General features: G+C 29.2%; 1 protein-coding gene across 1 annotated transcript; it reads left to right on the top strand.

Moving 5' to 3' along the window:
* The first annotated feature begins 1,400 nt into the window (after positions 1 to 1,400).
* On the top strand, positions 1,401 to 20,405 carry LOC118200549 (uncharacterized). The gene is made up of 7 exons (XM_035372511.2): positions 1,401 to 1,557; positions 3,590 to 3,675; positions 3,763 to 3,810; positions 4,819 to 4,870; positions 7,392 to 7,456; positions 14,968 to 15,036; positions 17,633 to 20,405. Exons 1-7 carry the CDS (start codon positions 1,527 to 1,529, stop codon positions 17,708 to 17,710), a joined length of 429 nt encoding a protein of 142 aa, XP_035228402.1. The 5' UTR covers positions 1,401 to 1,526; the 3' UTR covers positions 17,711 to 20,405.
* Positions 20,406 to 20,810: the final 405 nt, after the last annotated feature.

The following is a 20,810-nucleotide window of genomic DNA, read 5'->3' on the forward strand; positions in this document are numbered from 1 at the left end:
TGAAAAGATATATCCAAAAATTTATATAGGTATATTTCTGTAATTCAGCTTAATTCAAGGTAATTTCTTTGAGATTCATAAATATGAAACGCGCATAAACTGAAATCATTGAATTCACATAAATCTGCTTTATTTTATTAATATTTATTTTCTTGTTGATATAAGGTTGTTGATTGTGAAAAGAATCTATTTAAAACTTTCATTTAAAAAAAAAAGCAACATGTTACCATTTTTTTAGATAATTATCTGCTATTAATTTCAGGTAAAAATGATTCTTTAATAAATTATAATAATATTGGGAATAAATCAGAAATATCACTTCTTAAAGAAACAATTGGAAAGTATACCAGAGAAGTTGCTAATAAAACCTAAACAAATTCTTGAAATTATGCAGAAACATAATTTGTAAAGGCTTTAATGTTATGCACATGCATTTAGATTTCGAAATATTTCTTAATGATTTTCTGTACTTAGTAAATTACAGTTATCATCTTTATAATTTTAAAACAAAAAACTAACAATAGCGAAACATTTCATTATAAATTTAACATATTTTTACTGGAAAATTCATGCATAGAACAGCTTACAAACACGTACGTTTCACTACCGTATTGCAATGTTTTGAAGTAACAAACATGGACGTCGCTTGTTCCGTGGAGTTTCATTCCCCGATAGTGGAGGAAACTGCGAACCCTCCCTCCTTCTATTCTAACCCAACCAAGGAGGTTAGAATAGCTATTCTAACCTCCTTGAACCCAACGAGTTCTAACCTCCTTGTCACGAACAGCAGAGCCTCGCGCCAGTTATTACTTCAGTTCATTTCACAACAGGCTGAATAGTTAATGCTGGTAATCGACTCGAGTTCAAATCCGGACAAACGAGCTGACTGTATGATGCTTATTCTGTTTTTACCCATATATAATTTAAATACGATGCATTTTAGACAGTCCTCTACCAGAGCATCCTCCCCTTAGAAAGATAGCAATCTTAAGCTTTGACATATCTAAATAATCTAGTCTACGTTTGAAGACTGCAACTATTAATACTAATCGAATAAGTGGAACTATCCATTTGCGTACTTTTCCTGACATTAACTGATATTAAAAATGCGGTTATAGGTTATGAACCATAATTTATAACTTCCTGAGAAAAAACTTATTTATTAGCTTTCATTACAAATTGTACAAAGTAGTAACGCTTCACATGACGACGGGATGGCAAGGAAATGTTGAGAAAAGATATTATCTTTTTCTGAATGGTACCGACAGTAAAGCCTGTCTAACTGATTCTTGTTCAAACAAAGAATTTGTAAAAGAATTACAAATTCTTTGATTAAAAAAAAAAAAAAAAAAAAATTGAAAACTGTGCTATTGTTTGCATTTTTGTGTTCAAAGACTTACTTATGACAGTGCACCACAAGGTCTTCTGCGAGAATTGTGTTGACTTCGCCGTTTGAGATTGAAATTAAGCAGAATTTTATCATTATTTGTGTGCAGCAATTTTAAAAGCTAAGAACTGTAAAGAAAATGAGTCTCTTTAGCGTTCTGAAACTTCCTGGTTCGTGAAGCATGCATTTATGCACTTTTTAAAAAATCATATTGTGTTTTTTAATATGTATTTTCGAGATCATTGTAGAAAAACCCGTCTTCTGCCTTGGCTATTGGCAACAGGATTTTTAAACAAATTTTTGCACTTTCATCATTGGAACATTTCATTCTTACTTTGCTTCAGAACTAACAAATTTATGTTTAACGTAAACATTTACAATAGGTAGTAAAACTCAAGGTATATCCTTATTCTACCAAGTAATACATTATTTCGACAAGACTGATGGTAACAATTACAAAAATTTACGGTATAAAACATAACGCAGATTATACATAGTCGTGTCATATTATTTAATTAAATATATAAAACAAATTAACTATGATAAGATTTTGATTATCATTGAACATGAAATCATTTGTGTAGTAAACAATCAGAATGATATCCTGCAGTTCAAAATTCTGTAGTCATTAATTTCACTTCTTTTTATTCTTATAACATCTCTAAATCTTTTAGCATAATTCGTGAATATGAGCCAGTTTCTGATAAAATGTCCTCTGTATCTGCATTATTCCATTAATTTTTATTTTTGAATTAAAAAGATTTTGCTCTATGGGCTTTTGTCTTGCTTAAAAAGTAAATAACAATAGAAGTTTCAGTTTCTGGCATTTCTATGTATACTTTCTTTTTAAAATGGACCCCCGGGCCGAAAAAAATTGTATTCCTTCTTTTAAAATATAAATATGTATAGTGACCCATTTGCTTTAAATCTCTGATTACGTACTTCCCAGAGTTTCCTCAGTAATAATCTGTTTCTGCATTGTGTTTTATACTTCTGCATAAATGTTCTGTTGGCATTTACTCATTTGTATTTTGCCAAACTATATCTTTTCCACTGAACTGAGGTAATTAAATTTTGAATTTTTTTTTAAATTATGGAATGAAAAGTCAAAGCTTGATCTCATACTTCTTCTCAAACTTAAGTCATTTCGTGGTACTCTTCTATTATTAGGACCGAATTCAGGAACGTAATGTATGCACTTGTATATAAGTCTGTGTACATATATGTGTGTGTATACATGTGCATATATACACACATACATACGTTTCTGATCCCAGTCCCGATAACAGAAGAGTACCCATTTTGTTTTGTTATTCGCTGATGGAGAGCTTCTTGCTTGCAGTTCATCTTTTAAAAACAACTTTCTTGATAAAATTATGTATTGTTGAGTATGTATCATAATCCATTTTGAGCATAGCAGGAAAATTTGAGATATTAATCCTTAGATTATTTCCCTTTTTTGCAGAATACCTCCTTTTCATGGATAAAGTTAGCTTCTGAGGCCTGCCAAAATGATGTATTTATTGCAAAAGATCACATTTCTTACACCAGTTTAGAAGCAACTGGATAATTTTGAGCAATAAGCAGTTCAATTCATAATACTTTCACCCTCTTTTATCGATTTGCCACCCTTTCTTAACTTCTTTCTTTCTTCAAGTATGAAACTGCTTGAAATAGTGATTCAGATTACTGTAATTTCCTTCTTTTTGCTGATCTGAATAATAAAAAAACTTTTAATTTTCAAACAACATCATTTTGAGTGCTTCACTAAAAAATCTTCCATAATCCTTCGAGCTGGTAAGGGAAAGAATTCTACCTGCCTTTTGTTCAGCATCTGGTGTGATATCTTTGATGTAGAGAAATAAGAGTATAGAGGTATAAAATAAGAGTATATCTACTGTAATTCTACTGCGTACTTAGTTTCATGATTAGAAAGATTTTCTTTACATAAATGGTCAGTAAACTGATTTATTTTAAAAGCCATTTATGTGGTTTGATTAAGTTTGGTTATTTGAAAATGACAATACCCAAGAGAAACTATCTGCCTAAGGGATGGGATGCCTTCATGGAGGACTCTTTGTTGGAAACTAGCTCATATTCACATTGCATATAGGAAAAGAACCATTTAGGCATCTATTAATTTTCTTTTTTTTAAAACTATCTGAAATAATGCAATTGCAAAGCTGATTATATATTTTTTAGTTTCAGTTATTTACCAGAGAAGTACCATTGTATATAGTTTAACAAGGCTTGTAAAAAGTGCATCATACTCAAATCACTCTGCAGAAGTAATTATATTTTAAAAATAATTGATAATTAGAATTTTTATTTTTATATATATTCTTTTATAATTTGTCTTTTTTTCTTCCCAATAGGATTTTATAGAAAATGTAGTTAAGCAAAAACTCAATAAAGCATTAGAGGTATCAAAATTTTGTATGTTTTTTAAAGTATGTTTAATGTTATTACTATTTTAATGTATAATATAGTGACATACAATTAAATTGTTATTTTTTAAAACTTCTGTTTTACTTTAATTTCTGTTTTATTTACTTTTGCTTTATTTTTTTACTGAAGTGTTACTATTGAAAGGAATTTGCTAATTTTGAACCAATTAAAATAAATAATATTCTTTTAAGATTGTAGTGTTTTATTATTTCTATTAACTTATTAATGTTTTGTACCTTTACTGTCAGTTCTCATTTCTGTTTGCCTACCAGAATGTAAATGAGGTAGAAAGAGACAGTAAGCATTTAGTTCACAGCATGTTTTGCCTCTCAAACCTGCATTACTAGGTTGCTGTTAGGTCAGATAAGATTTGTAGTTTTCGGCCTTGCCAATATTTTATATAATAGGTATTATACTTGCCGATATTTTAATACCTGTGCAGGTTAGATTTGTGAGCTAACTTCTCATTAAACTGAATTGCATGGTCTTTGACTACTAACTTAATTTTAAATTTGAACATCTGTTATTTTAAATTATATCATCACAAGTGGTTGGCTGAATTGTAAGTACAAGTTGTGTATTTATATTCCAGTTCTGATGTAATAAAAAGGTTTGTTTGAATTTTCTCAAGACTATTGTTATCTTCAGCTGCAGGGATAATTCGCTTACAGTCTGTTAGGAGTTTATACTACCAAATTAAGTGAAACTTTATAAGATTAGTAATTATTTCAATTAGAATGAAAAAAAAGTTGTAAAATTTTCTTTTAATAAACATGTAAATTCTATTTTAAGGATATTTTTTTAATCTACTGATATGATATATTTTGCTAATTATCTGATGTAAATTTTTTTAAATTGTGAAATTTTCTTTCAATAGCCACGTAAATTCTATTTTAAGGATATTTTTTCAATCTACTAATATAATATATTTTGCTAATTATCTGGTATACATTTTTTTTTGTTTTGTTTTGTTTTGTTTTCAGCCAGAATATTTAGATGTTGTAAATGAAAGTGCTAGACATAATGTACCAAGAGGTATGTATTTGCATGTAAATATCCATGTATTTTTAATTGATATGTTGACATTGGGAGGAAATCAAAGACATATATATAATTTTAAATTACAGAAAAGGTAAAAATATAAATTTTAGGAGAAAAATTTGGTACTTACATATTAACATAAACATCTTGGCACAATTTGGCTATTTTCATAATTTTTTTAAAGAGTGCCAAACATGTATTTATCACTAATGAGCAAACATTATCAACATATCAAAGAAAACATACTTTAGCAATTCAAAATGCAAATTAAAATTTTTAAAAATGTCGTCTCATGAAAAATAAAACACATTTTCTCAAAAATTTTCAGTTTTAGTAAACCCTCAGTTTCAATTTCGTGAAAATGTTTTCTTGTGTTCTGTTTCTCTCCATGTATGCATCAATCAGTTTTTGCTTAAAAAATATCAGAGAATTCCATACACATGGCATTGCATGTTGTCTATCTGCCAAAAGGATCTTGTCATTAACCTTTTTTTGCAGCAAAATACTATGTTTCTGCAAAAATGTTACCTCAATTTCTTCCATTGCTGGCAAATCCCACAAGCACTGATTTTAAAACTGAGTTTAAGACAAAAAATATCATGATGTGTGTATAAAAATTATTTGAACTTAGAATGCAACAAAAAGAATGCATATTAAAGTGGCTATGTTGCTTGACTGAAGAACTGTTATAAGCATGGTTATGTATATGGTTGCTAGAGTGACACATTTTGAAAATTTGGAAACACCTGCTAAGGTAGTTGGGATAATATATCAGTACCAAAAATTCATGTAATTTTTTATCATATAAAAAAGAGATAAAAATATAAATTTTAGGAAAATTCTGTATAATTTATTATCATATTAAAAAAAGGTAAAACTATTAGTTTTAGGGGGAAATGCTAGTGTAAAATGTACATGCATTCTTATTGTCTGTTACTAATGCTGAATATGTCAAATAATGTGTTGATAACCTTCATATGTTAAAGAAATAGGTATAAATTGTATTTACATTCATCACTTTAATTACATTTTGTTACAATGTTGAGTATTTATGCTATAAATATTATTAGCATAAATATTCAACAATAATAAAACACACAAGCAACTGTGAATAACATGAAAATTGCTGGGTAAAAAATGGCTGGAAGACCTTGCTAAAATTTACAACAGTGAACTGACATTAAGTAATAATAACACTTCTAAGAAAGAACACAATATTATCATTTTAAGCAAACAAATAATAAATATATTGAAACCCAGAAGAGATTTTAGCTGCTATCTGACTCATGAACTTTGATTAAACATGAAAACCATAAACAAAATGACATCGTTTGAGGAGGAAAAAAGTGTAAAGCTACACTTTATATATATATATATGAATCAAAATTATAGATTAAACTATAAAACATTAATTCTTCCTCTTTATTCTAAAACCGTAATAACTTCTCTGCATTGCGTCATTCAAATTAATCATGCGATCTTACGTAACCGTTAATACCAGATGCCTCTTTACGACCAATCACCGAATTGCAAACCAAAACTTTTCTCTTCGCGTGCTTCCATCTTTCATAAGTACGCACTTCAGCTTTTGCTCTCTACTGTGCTAAGATGTAATTTTGCTGGCTTGCTTTCTATCCCAACAATATCAAAAATGTAAATCTTCTGTGGAAAGGCACGACTTGAGTGCCAAGTGATTGTGGCCACAAATATCAATTGGAAATAAAAATGGAATTAAAACTGCCAAGTTCTTTAAATACTACGCAATCAAAATTCTTCTTCAATATGGATCTAAGCACGCATCTACAGTGTTCCATCATTTCCTTTGCTCTTATTATGACAATTATGACATATATATTTCTATTTAAAAATGGGGAGCAATCATATATCAAAATAATATTTCACTAATCATAAGTATTATATATGCATAAGTCTCAGAGCATTTAGAATAGAATGCAGAATGTATAGAATTGATATAATGTAATAAGGCACATTTTAAACTAATATATCTTCATTATGTTGGGTATAAAATATTCATTTTCCGCAGATTTATGGTTCTTTAATTATTAGCTTTATCTGGTTAATATTAGAATAGATAAAATTTATTAATAAATAACTGTATATTATACAGACATGTATTATTTATGTGTGATAGTTATTAATTTCTGATTATAATGTTAAACCATATACAAATGCCTGAAGCTTTAGTAAATATCATAATTACAGTTTTTATTACTTTAACATGATTTTAAAATACATTTTAATAATAAAAATGATAATAATAGTAAAAATAGACTTTTTAAGCTAATGCTTAAAAATAGACCTTTAATAACTTATGCTTTAAAAAGAAACCTATGCTTAAGCTGTAAGTATACATATTATTCTAATTAAAAAAGTATTGAAGAGTAACATATTAATTTAAAGGGTGTAATGATTAAATGCTTTCCTTAAATGTATACTTTTAATTGAGATTACTGGATAATTTAAATTTATATTTATGTGAATATTTATCTTGTAGGCTCAGCATCTCATGTTAGAGTTACAGTTGTGTCTCCTTTGTTCATTAATAAATCTCTAGTTCAGGTAGGTAGGAAGTTTTTCTGATGTTATTAAAAAGTTGATAAAATATGGTACTGTTGTATTATCAGGACTGGATTCAGAACTGTATGTATGTATCTGCTCATGTATGCATAAGTATGCATATATGCATATAAGCATAAGTATGCATATATGTATATACACATATATTCACACTGCGGAGGGGGGGGGGAAATAGGACCATTCTATGTCTTCTGTTCTATTGGCTGATTGACGAAATTCAGTGTGACTTAGAATATGTATTAGATTTGTATACAGCATTGTTCTAATATAGGTATTTTGACACAAAATTCGACTTTTTCTGAAATGACATGCCATTTTTTTTCCATATTTCGATTCTATGACTCAAAATTTGCCTGAATATTAAATTTTGTAAAATTTGGTGCGAAATTTATGGAGAAATTAAAAAAATTATTTTTGCACAAATTGAAAAATTGTGCCGAAATAATTCACTTGGTGAATTTCTTAATTTATAGCAACCTATTTTCTTTTCCTTTTTTTCATTGTACATGATAGGAAAAAAAGGTCAGTGTTCATTACATTGAAATAATTTTAACAAAATGGATAAACCATATTTGGCATTATTATGGCTTATAATGAATATGCCAAACTTCAAAACGTGCCAAAATGTAAATTCATGGATATCTTAGGAAATTTTGAATAAAAAATCTCTTAATTTTTTGCAGGTATGCTTAGAAATACATCTACTTTAAGATATTGGTAAAAATTTTATAGGTTATAATTCAAGTTTTTTTTTCGAAAAATTTATAGAAATTATTTAAAAATATGTATTTTAAAAATAAATCGTAAAAAATGGTTGAATGTTATTTGGAACAAACCTAAATTTCGAAATTTGAAAGGAAGAATTAAATAAGTTAAAAAAAAGGATATTTAACTATAATAGGATATAATTTAAAATATTAATTTTAATTTTAATGTGATTTTTACAAAAGTTGGCAGTTTGGCATAATTTAAGTCATAGAATCAAAATATGGAAAATAATCGGAATGTGATTTCAGAAAAAGTCCAATTTCGTGTCAAAATACCTGTATTATATAATGCTATATATCCTAAACATATCCTAAGTCGCACTTTCGGCATATGAAAAACGCAAGTTGTATTTCGTCAATCAGTCCAGTAGACTGGGAGATCTAGAACTGTCCCCCTTTTTTCACATTGACATACATTCATACATTTTTAAACCCGGTACAGTACCGGAAATATTAAACTTTGTACTATATTAATTTCTTTGTTACCATTCATTATATCTCATCATTTAAATTTGTAAGCAAGAAATTTTTGTTTTTGATGTGATAATTGATAACATCTACAGTACAAAGTCTGTAATCAGGAATGATCTATAATCCAGACCTCAAAGCCACAAACTTACGCATGCGCGTAAAGCGTTTACCCATGTGCGCTTCTGATAGAAAGTGGCAGAGAGGTTATTGAAAACAAAAAAATTCGATTGACAAATTAGTCGGTATTCTCGACACAGCAATTACGGGACTTGTACAGTGGAACTTTGTAACTGAACAAGAAATTATGTCTGTTTATAAAGAAAAAGTATTAGCACAAAAAACGAAGCAACTTAAACAACTTACATTGAAAGAAATGTTTAATAAGGTAAACAAATAAATATTAAGCTTTTTTTTTGTAAATTTTGATACCCTTTAGAACATAATTGCTCTTTATTTCATAAATTACGGTTTCATATTTTTAAATGTATAATTTCTGCATGCCATCTTACCAGATTTAAATTGATGATCTATAATTTGGAAAAAACCCTTATACGGAATCACCGAAGTCCCGACGAGTCCGGATTACGGACTTTGTACTGTATTTTATTCTAAAATGTAATAGTTTGAACAGAGCTATGTTAATTGAGACACTTGCATCAAATAAATAGGGAAAAAAGGAATCGAAATATTAAATATTAAAGTGATGAAAAGTATTTGAAAGATGCAATTTTGAAGTTTGTTCCAGGTGACAAATCCTTCAGTATGGCTTTGATGTATAGTAATGAAATTTAAAGAGAACAATTTTTAACGTTTTAATGCTGAAAGATGGAACTGTGAGAGGCTTTATAATCATGAATGAAGAAATATATAAGCATGTGCACATGCTGACATTTTTAATAGATTAATTTTTTATCTAAACTTAAAACAAAAAGCTCTCGTAGTACAAAAATTAACTAAAGTATTTTTGATTTTAACTCTGAGATTAAAGAGTACTTATGCATTTTGCTGCTTACTGTTTATGATAGTGTTGCGAAACAGTGTAATTTATCTCTAGTAATGAATAAATGTGACATCACAACATAGTCTTCAGAACCTGACTTTAGTTTTATGTAACCCTGATCTTCAGTAAGCCGGGCTAGGTTTTTAAGTAAATTATAAATCAACTGCTGCTGCTTTCCCCCCTTGTAATTTGAAAAAAGTATTAAAATTTGAGACCTGCCTTCTCCAGAACAGCAAGCAGTGGAATATTTTCAAAGTTGTGGGACTGGTTATATGATATGCATGCTCAAAATATTAAAAGAATGTGGCATTTTTAAAAATTGCACAATTAAATATTACTAAAAAGTGCAACACCACTTAGATTTGTAATTGAGTGAATTTATGCGGTATCAAGTTCATATAAAGAAGGTGGCAATTTTGCTATTTTATATTCTTTTATGAATTTTTAACTGCCAGTTGATTCTAGTTTTAATGAATTTCTTTGTCAACTAATCTTAGAATTTGAGCTAATAAATATTAAAGTTTCTATATACCCTATTCTTTACTTGTATCAGTTGATTATCTAATTAAAGACCAGTCTGTTATTTTTTAACTGAATAAAGAACAGTGTGTTCCTTCAAACTTCTGCTGAAATCATTGCACAGTTTTGGTAGGATCTCTATTAACTTTCATGGTCAACAACGAAAATGCTTAAATACTGATTAAAGCTATGAATATCACTTAAAAGAAATTATTTAAATAGATTCATTGTTAATTGTAACTTTTTCTATTATAACATTGTCATGTTTCTTAAGCTGGATTGAAAAAAGGTTTTCTGCATACAGAAATGTTCTTAATGATCAATATTGATTATATTTTATTTTATGATGATTGTCATTAAAATTAAGGTGAAAGAATTACTGTTTTGATTCAAAATCTAATAAAAGTGTATAATTGAATTTAACTCAAGGGATCATTGTTTAAATTTGAAAATAAATGCTTTATAAATTAACTTGCTGTGTTGGCCAGCTTTGCTTGGGTAGCTGTGAGTGTAAAGTGGCAGAAACAAAACTAAAATATGCTTAAAATAATAACTTTCATAATTTTCTTCAAGTTCCTTTAAATTTTAAGATTTTAAAGTACTCTTTCCGACTTCCAGTTGTTGTCAAGCTTCTTTCAAATTCCTGTTGCAAATAAGTCACAGAGTAATTTAAAATACATATTTTATATTTTGCTATCTGCTATTCTTTAAGTACTATTTCTATTGCTTATGTTTTGTATTATTTTAGCATTGTTTTAAAATAAGTTTAAAAAACACATGGGATAATTGATATCATTATACAGAATAAATGTTTGTAATAGATTTGTTTGTACAGATTATTAGGCATCCTTTGAGAAAAAGATTAAAACTTAAGATGCCTGTGTGCTAAATAAATCCATTGCCTACTTAGACATGCAGCATTTTGAATAAATCCTTTAATTACTGTTCTTGAGGTTGAGGAAAAAAACATCCAAACAAATTTTCAACTTTATAATTACCAGGATAAACTGATAAATAAATGTAATTTTAGTGCCATGGTTTATTGAAACAATAATACATTTATTGCAAATTAATCACATATTTATATCTATCAGTATACTGATCAGACATATGTTGTTACATAATGTTTTCAAGTACATCTGTGTTCATAGTTCATTAAAAGATATATACATTTACTGTGTCAAGAGTTGCTGTTTAGTGTTTTTGGTTTTAAAAAAACTTTTTATTTGAACTTTTCTATAAAAAGGCCAGCAATTCTGAATTAAGAAATATTTTGAATATATCATTCTGTGTGGCTGCATGTTTCTGTCATACAATTAATACAATGTTTACATACATGTTAATACAATGTTACAATGAATACAATGTAATACAATGTGTCTGTCATACAATGTTTTAATTAAATAATGAGAATGCACTGTTTTTAAAAATGACTGTAAAGCAGATAGTTGGAAACTTAAGTGCATTTAAACAATTATCACATCTGTAGGACAAAATAATATACCTTCATATTAATCAATATATATATAGCAAATTCTGGATAGTATAATAAATGCTTAAAATAAGTGTATATGCTAAACCATATAACAGTTCTCCAGATTTGTCTCTGCATAACTACTTTCTCACCCCTTAAAGTAAAATGTCTTTTCGAAAGAAAATTTCTTTTTGTTCCCACTCCCACCTAGCATCAAAGAAATCCAAATAACTGCAATATTTATTGCTTAAGACTTACTCAAAAGAAAGTCTCAAAAGTCTTGTTTTATTATTAGGTCATACATTAATGCAAGAGGATTGCATTTCAAATAATTGGCATCCATGCCCATTCCTGGCAGGTATGCAGCATATGCCCCACATGCCTCACGAAATGCAGTCATTATCCTTAAAATGGAAGTTACCTGTACAAGGACAAACACATTATCCAATGATTTATTGCCTGAAAGGTGATAAAAAAGGACAAAGTAAATTATTAAATTATATATTTAAAATTGTATAGGGGCACACAAAAAAACTTGCATGCAGGTGCTGTATCCCCCCCCCCCGGAATGGGCCTTTCTACCTCAGTGTGTGTGAGATATTAACTTTATTTTTTTTAAGTATATTTCATTATACTGTTTCCAAGCTAGTATATACATGCAGAGTGCTTCACAAGGCATAGCAAACCTTTTAGTTTAATAACTCTTCAACAAGTAAAGCTAGTGATGTGAAATTGTGCATGCCAGGAGATCAAGGTAGGCAGTAAGTATTGCATTCAAACTTCCAGTTCAGAAAATTTAGGCTAGCTATTAAGCGCTTCATTGTAGTCAAATAATAAATACATAAATAAAAAGAAATTTTAAAAGCAGAAACTTTTTGAATTGAGACCCCAATAAAATGTACCCTGTTGTGCTAAAAATTAAATAATACTTTAGAATCAGTTAGTTGTTGTAGCATGCATTCATACAAAACATCAGAGTAGGATTAGGTATGATTGATATTTCAGCAAAGAATAATAATAGAATAAATTATATATAAAATGCAATAAGAATAAATTATATATATGGTACAATACCAATATTTTTAAAATGGTTATCCTGAGTATCATGAATATTCAAGCCCATATCACTCTGTGACTATTTAGCATATGAAAAAGTTTAGAGTGTTGACTAGTATACTATTTGCAAATTCCTTTCATTTTATTGTAGTTTTTTTAATGCACGTAAAATGCAATTAGTAGAGGCAGAAGACCCTATACTAACTTCATTTTGTGTAAAAACTAAAAGAAATACAGAAATAATAGTAATTAAAAAATTGCAAATAATAATAATAAAAAAATCATTATATGAAGTGTTCATTAATATGTGACAAGTTACATACAAATCTCTTTTTTAGGTCAAAAGAATTTTTGATGAATTTTGGAAGTTTCAGCAATGATTTATATGCGTCTTGTATATACCTTTTATATTTTTCATGTAGATGTTAACCATTTCTCACATGGATAAAACCATTATGTTACATCTCAGCTTCAACTTCTGGTGGTAGAATGGCTGACTATGTGGATATTTTTGTGTTTCTTGGTGTGTAAAATAAAATCCTGTACTTGCTACTTAGCTGAGAAGAAAGTATTAGTATGCTTTGTTATAAAGTATGCCTTATCTTTCATGTGTAAAGGAATCTGAAGATAATTTGGACTTTTCATTGATTTAAAGTCCTCTCTATAAAGGCTGAAGGCACTGTTTAGTTATGCAAATTTCTATCTAATTTAATATAATGTTATATAAATAACATTATATTAAATTAGATAGATAATTAATATAATGTTATATAAATAACATTATATTAATTTAGAAAGAATTTTTACATAAATAAAATTTAATAAAAAATTTTTATATTTATTGATTAGAATTTTTACATTTATTGATTAGAACACCTTTTTCACTGTGAAACATTCCATTCACACAAACAAATGTTTTCAAGATGCCATCCTTGATAATCAATAATTAGCTTTTCTTTTGGAAACAGTTCATGTATTACTCACCCATATATTTTTCTGAATTTATTTTAAGTCATTAGTGGCTTCGAATCAGTCAGAAACTGTTAATTTTGATTTGTTATGAGGAGAAGGAAAAAACTTGGAAGTTGTTCTTATATTAAAATCTGTTGCCAATATATCTGTCAGTTACGCCTTCAGTGATGTACTGACAAATCATTAATATATGTATCTTTCCATGATGCATTATGTATAAATGTATTTTATTTGTTGTTATTATTTGAATATATTGTCTGCAACATAGTCTGTATTAATGAAAATTATATCTCACATACACACACACACACACACACACACACACACATATATATATATATATATATATATATATACTTTTTTTAAAAAGTTCAGTCTCTAATTACCTATTTTTAATTTATACAGCAATTTATTTAAGATTGCAGTCTAGTCAAAGGCAGTCAAAATTGATTCTCCATGATTATATTTTAGAGAGACCTTTAATAGTTTGTTGGCACCTTCAACTTTTTTTTATAACATTTTTATTTGATTCGCAATATAAGGTGTAATTATTAATTTGTAATTTTTAAAATCTTCACTTTAATCTAGGACTAAATTTCTTGCCTTTAATGTCATGATCTCTAAAATATTTTGTTTGCAATCAGTTATGTATTGAAGAAATCCTTAGAATGGAATGAAATAGTTTTTAACCATTTGACTGCTAACTGCTCTAAGTTCAAGTGCTTTGTGTGAGGGATGTGTGGCCTCAGAATGACTGACAAATGAGATTTAATTTTTTTCTCATTGCTAGGCAACGGACAAGATATGAAGTTTCTGTGAGTGTTGGACATATATGATATAAATAGTTTCCGAACATACACATGAGACGTCAGTAAACAGCCAAAGCCTTTGCTAAGCATGCATTTTCTTCCATAGTTTACACTGATGCCTTGCTCCGGATGCACATATGCACACATAGCTACACAGATACACTGATGTTTTTTTTCTGGGTGCATATATGCGCCAATAGTAATCGAAGGGTTAAGAAATGTTTTGTAAGAGCTGAAGTGTATTATGAAGAAATGAGTTGTATTATTTTTTGCTGTCCTTTCACAATTTTTAATGCAACATTAGTATTTGACTGAAAAATAGAAACCATGCTGCATTTTTAAACCACAGAACTATATAAACAAAATTTAAATCTAAAAACTATATTCTTTTTAATGACTTAAGTTTTATATCTTTCTGTTTAAAGCGGCATCGACTTGTAAATGAAGCTCTTCAAGAGGAACTGAAAGGCCCTATTCATGCATTATCAATAGATGTAAGGATTTTGAACTTTTTGCTTGTGTTTTTGAAGTATTCGTATGTATATATTATAAAGTTTTTTTTTTAACAAATCAACATAAATTTTGAAACTGTTAGTTAATGATTTAACAAATATTTAGATATTTATTTATATTTATTTGTGAAGCCATAAAACTGTGAAGTTTGAACTAATATTGATTTTAAAACAATACATTAAAAAAACAGTTAAGATATTTTTAAATGTTATGCCTATTTGTTGCACATTAATCTGTTGTAAAGTTACAACTTACTTTTTGAAGTTATTTTTGATTGTGAAAAGTGTTATAATTTCAAAAAAGTATATTATAATAGTTTTAATGCCTCTTAGTTTAGAAAGTATATACAGTCAAAAGTCGTTAATTCAGACACCCATAATTCGGAATGATCTATAATCCGGACCTCAAAGCTACAAACTTTCTGCGCATGCGTCGCATTGACACATGTGCGTAAGACCTTTACGGCTGCGAATATGCACGTGCGCAAAAAAACGTTTACGAATGCGCGTTTAATATATAACAGACGGTATAAGCTAAGCTAAAATTATCTAATTCAGTTAATGTTGCAGATTGCGTTGTTCCTTAATCTTCAAATTGGGTTCGGCTTATTATTTTTTGCAGACTGTTAGAGCAATTTTATAAAGGTAAGCTTGAAATTTCGATTATGTCAAATAGAATTTCTGATATATATTTACTAATATGTAAAGGATCTACAAAGTGAAAGTATGTTTCGAAGTCCATTAAACAAAAAGTGGAATTGCTGCAAAAAATGGATAGAGGCATATCCTTTGTTTATCTAAACTTTAACGTTTGTTTATCTAAACTTTGTTTATCTTTAATGCCGCGGTGCGCAATGAATTGGAAGTTGATCTGTCAGCACTATCCTTATCTTCAGGGCAGATTTTTTATTTTATTTGGCTTATAATTCCTTACTAAATGTCGTATTTCATATCGATGTACTCCATCTTTGATATGATTTAAATCAAATTCCTCGTTATTATAATTCGCTTCTGATAGCAAAGAAAGTAACAGAGGTTATTGAAAACGAGAAACTTTTGATTGACAAATTAGTCGGTATTCTCGACACAGCAATTATAGGACTTGAACGGCGGAACTTTGTAACTGAACAAGAAATTATGTCTGTTTATAGAATTAAAGAGAATGTATTATCACATAAAAAAACGAAGCAACTTAAACAACTTACATTGAAAGAAATGTTTAATAAAGTAAACAAATAAATATTAAGCTTTTTTTTTGTAAACTTTGATACCCTTTAGATCATAATTGTTCTTTATTTCGTAAATTACGGTTTCATATTTTTAATTTTATAATTTCTGCATGCCATCTTACGAGATTTAAACTGATGATCTATAATCCAGAAAAATCGATAATCCGGAATCGCCTAAGTCCCGACGAGTCCGGATTAACGACTTTTGACTGTAACAGTATTAGAAATTCAGCAGTAGTTTGTCTTGATTTAATAGTTATTATACAGTGATTTTTACATCTTTTAAGCTTGACAAAAAAAAAAAAAAAAAAAAAAAAAAAAAAAAAAAAAAGGATTATTGCTTTGCTGGTAGTTGGAATACAGTTCATTATTACTGTGTATATTGTGTTCATTCTCATTTTAACATCATTCTCATAAATGTAATCTAATTGAGAGTGTTGAAGAAAAGGAACAAAGATAGGAAATTAAGTAGTGAAAATGAAGCACATGACTGTCAGTCAAAAATAAGTTGATCTGGAAAGAGATGCTTTGATGAATGTGATTAGCAACACTGTGCATAGTATACTTAAAAAAGTGAACTAACAGTTTCATCATAGCAGCAAGATATTGGCTATTATCTGTGGCGAATATCACATGGCATGGTATTCAACATTGCTGTTGGGCTGGTTGTTACATGTTTCCTTCAGTCATTTACATGCTTATTGCCTAAATCCCAAGTTAATCTTGACTCATTTATGAAAAATGCTTTGAACCATTACATTTCTCTGTAAATCACATGCTAATAACATCACTTTGATCTTGCTTTTTAAAGTTCAAATGGATACAAACTTGTGTTAGGGCATAGTCATTCGATTTTAAAGCATTAGCCTCTGACAACTGGTAGATAGCAATATTCCTACTGCTGTAGTAACTTTTGTTTGGAAAGGTCCATGCAATTACTTAGTAATTGTGTTTAACCAATAATACAGTGACTGGTCATTAGAGGATGTTGCAGTCTTAGCATGATTTGGAATAAACCTCTAAAAATTTGAAAACCTGATCTGCATCATTGGAATTGTTTCCATGAAATACAGAAGAGAACATTTAAAAAAAAGTACTGACATCTTTTTTATGCAGCAACAGATCAGTATTGCCTTTAAATGTTGAAATTACTAAATGCAAATGATTCCTTTTATCCTGCATTAATATATTTTTCATTCAGCAAATTGCTTTTGAACACATCAGTTAATGTCCTTGAATGCTAACATGCAAGTTTCACTCGGTAAAATGCAGTATGGCTAGCAGATTAAGATTTATCATTTAAATATTTTCTAAAAATAATTTATTAAAAAATTTGTTTTCTTTTTCAGGCTATAGCTACTACTGAGATTAAAGACAAAATTGAACAGAAAACTTCTCCACCATGTAAAGGTGGATCTGGATTGTGATAAAGAATTTAAGTCATCATTTGTCCAATGTAGATTTCAAATTTGCAAATAAAAAATATTCAGTGTTAATAAATTTGTAAAAAATTATAATTTTTCCTTATTTTGAACAAATTTATATAACTAAAAATTCATGTATATCAATCATTGCATGAAAATAAGAAATATTTTAAAAATATTGTACTTTTGTGAGGTTAATGAAATCATTTGCAAAAAACTTTTTTTTTACTCCTTCAAAATGGAAAAGGCTATTCTGTGAGACTTTGTAAATGAATTAGTGCTAGTTTATAGTAAAATTTTATCAAATGTTATTTTAAAAATTCTAAATAATTTAGAAATACTGCCTACCTTTTATCTCTCATACTTTAGATCTGCTAAATATTTTAAACAATTACTTTTTTATTGTTCATTTTAAAATTATTTCTTATTTATTCAAATCCATTTAAGCTTTGCAATTCTTGTATGAAAATAGACTTTTATATTGTTTATCATGTTTTAAGAAGAATTTTGCTAAAAATTTATTAATTATTATTATTTTTTTTAACATTTAGACAAAACTATTCTTGAACCATGAAATTGTGTTTCTAAATATGTTATGAGAGTTATAGTATATTTAAAAAAATACTTAAAACTTTAATTCCTCTTCTAGGTTGCAACTAGAATTTTCATAGTACAATAAAAAAATAAATCATGAACAATATGAGATATTTTAAAATGTACAAAATCTCTGAACTATTAAAATATTTACTCTGGTAAGAAGCAGCATCAGAATTAAAGAAAGGGGTTAATTAATTAATTGTTATTATTATTTTAAAGTCTGTACTGTACTAACATTTTGATATTATTACACTGGTGTGCAAAAATTAAGCAACAATGTAAATTTTAATCAGGTAGCCATGAAATTGCAGAAAAGGTGTTCTTGGGATCAATACAATGAACATGCAATTCAGTTGTATGCAAATGTCAGGAACAAACATCACAGGCGACGTGAGTGTACGCAAAATGCATGTGTTCGGTGTGCTCAACTCAAGACTAAAATAAAAGGAAGGTCAGAGACACAATTAAAGACATTCATTTCAAGTACAGATGAGGTCTTTCATGAAATATGGCTAGAAAAAATCATCTGGGTGACTTCATATGTGGGAGAATGATCAGAAAGCTGGAGGAGGAGCGTAGTATAACCAGTGCACCTGAAGAGTTCGAAATCAACAAAAGTGTCATTTCTCGCACTTGGAAAGCCTTCCAAACCATAGTTACAACTGATAGAAAGGTTGGTGGTGGCTGCCCCAGGAAAATAACTGCAGTGGATGATCAATATATCGTCCTGCAGGCGAAAAGAGCCTAAAACCAGTCAGGAAGCGCCATAGCTCAGCAACTGTGTACAGCAACGTGGCAACAAGTGTCATGGTTTAGTGTGTCCAGACGACTTCACAAAGGTGACCTACTCGCTTGCCATCCTGAACGCTGCATCTCTTTGAAAGTTGGCCATTGGTGCCACCACACGGTAGCAAGGAACACAAAAACTGGACATCTTATCAATGGAGTCATGTCCTCTTTACGGATGAGAGTCGTTTTAGTGCTACAAGCGATTCTGAACACCAGCTGATTTGGAGAAAGGTCAGGACACGATTTCATCCCAGTAACATCACAGAAAGAGACCATTACGGCTGTAATGGAGTTATCATTTGGGAGGCATTATACTGAACCGGCGGATAGAACTCCATTTACTCCATTTTGAGTAGAGGTTCTGTAACTGGAGATTGCTGTTGTCAGGAGATGATCCTTCCCCATGTGTGAGTGTTCCGAGGTGCAGTTGGAACAGATTTCGTTTTTATGGATGACAGTCCATGGCCACACTGGACTCCTGTTGTTCAGTAGCTACTGGTAAGTGAAGATATCCTTTGAATGGATTGGCCAGCGTACTTTCCTGATTTAAATCACACAAAATTTAAAACTTTAATTCCCCTTCTAGGTTGCAACTAGAATTTTTATAGTACAATAAAAAAATAAATCATGAACGATATGTGATATTTTAAAATGTACTAAATCTCTGAACTGTTAAAATATTTACTCTGGTAAGAAGCAACATCAGAAGAACATGTGTGTAACGTTTTGGGGAGATGCCTTGCGGCATGATTACATGCTCCGGGGAACACCCAACAACGGAAACAGATGCTGATTGAGAAATAGGCACTCTTATTTCAAGATCTGTTGGGCAATCTGGTGGTGAGTATGGAGAGACTGTGAGAAGCAACCATTGCAGTAAGGGCAGGGCATATCCCATACTAAGGAACATCTGCTTCTTGTTCTTTCTCTTGTACAGACAATCTTGCATAACGATACTGTGAGTTCAATTAAGTCTTTTGGTGTTTGATTCCATACTGGTATTCATTTTTGCGCAACTATGCTTTTGTCAGTGTTTAAATACAAAATGCTGTCTCTTAATTCTGAATTTTGTGTGTGTCAGATGATTTCTGATGTAGTTATGGCAAAATGAACACCTGTTGCTTAAGTTTTGCACGCCAGTGTACATACATTATTTTTGGTGCATTCACTAAAAGAGAAAGAAAATAAGAAACAATATTTTAGTAAATGACAGGCTGATTTTTCAGCAATCAACTCAGAATTGTGCATTACTGTTAAAGTATTTCTGTATGTTATTTCATTGTTGATTAAATAAATATTTTCTATTACCAAATTAGGATGCATTTCCTGTTAAGAATAATCATAACAATTTTCCTTCCCCCCTCATTTTCTGTGTTATAGACTTATAATTTTCTCCAATATATACTAGATTATTGATTATGCATACATACATAGATTATTGATTATGCGTAGATACATAGATTATTGATTTTCTCCATATATCGTATAAGAAACATTAATAGCCTTACTTTTTATCCATACATTTACGTTTCTAAGACTTTTTCATCTTTTTAAGTAAGTTTGTGCTTATTTTTTGTGCACTTAAAGCTTTGGAAATTTTTCATAATGTAGTCATCAAGCATTCATCAAACTGGACCTTTTTTTTTTTCGTGCAGTGGGGGGATAAGATAATTTTTCATTTCCTGTTATGTTCTCTTACCAATGCAGTTTAATTTAT

Source organism: Stegodyphus dumicola, chromosome 2 (assembly GCF_044657685.1).
Source record: "Stegodyphus dumicola isolate Sdum_Otavi_A_Nest chromosome 2, ASM4465768v1".
Classification (NCBI taxonomy): domain Eukaryota; kingdom Metazoa; phylum Arthropoda; class Arachnida; order Araneae; family Eresidae; genus Stegodyphus; species Stegodyphus dumicola.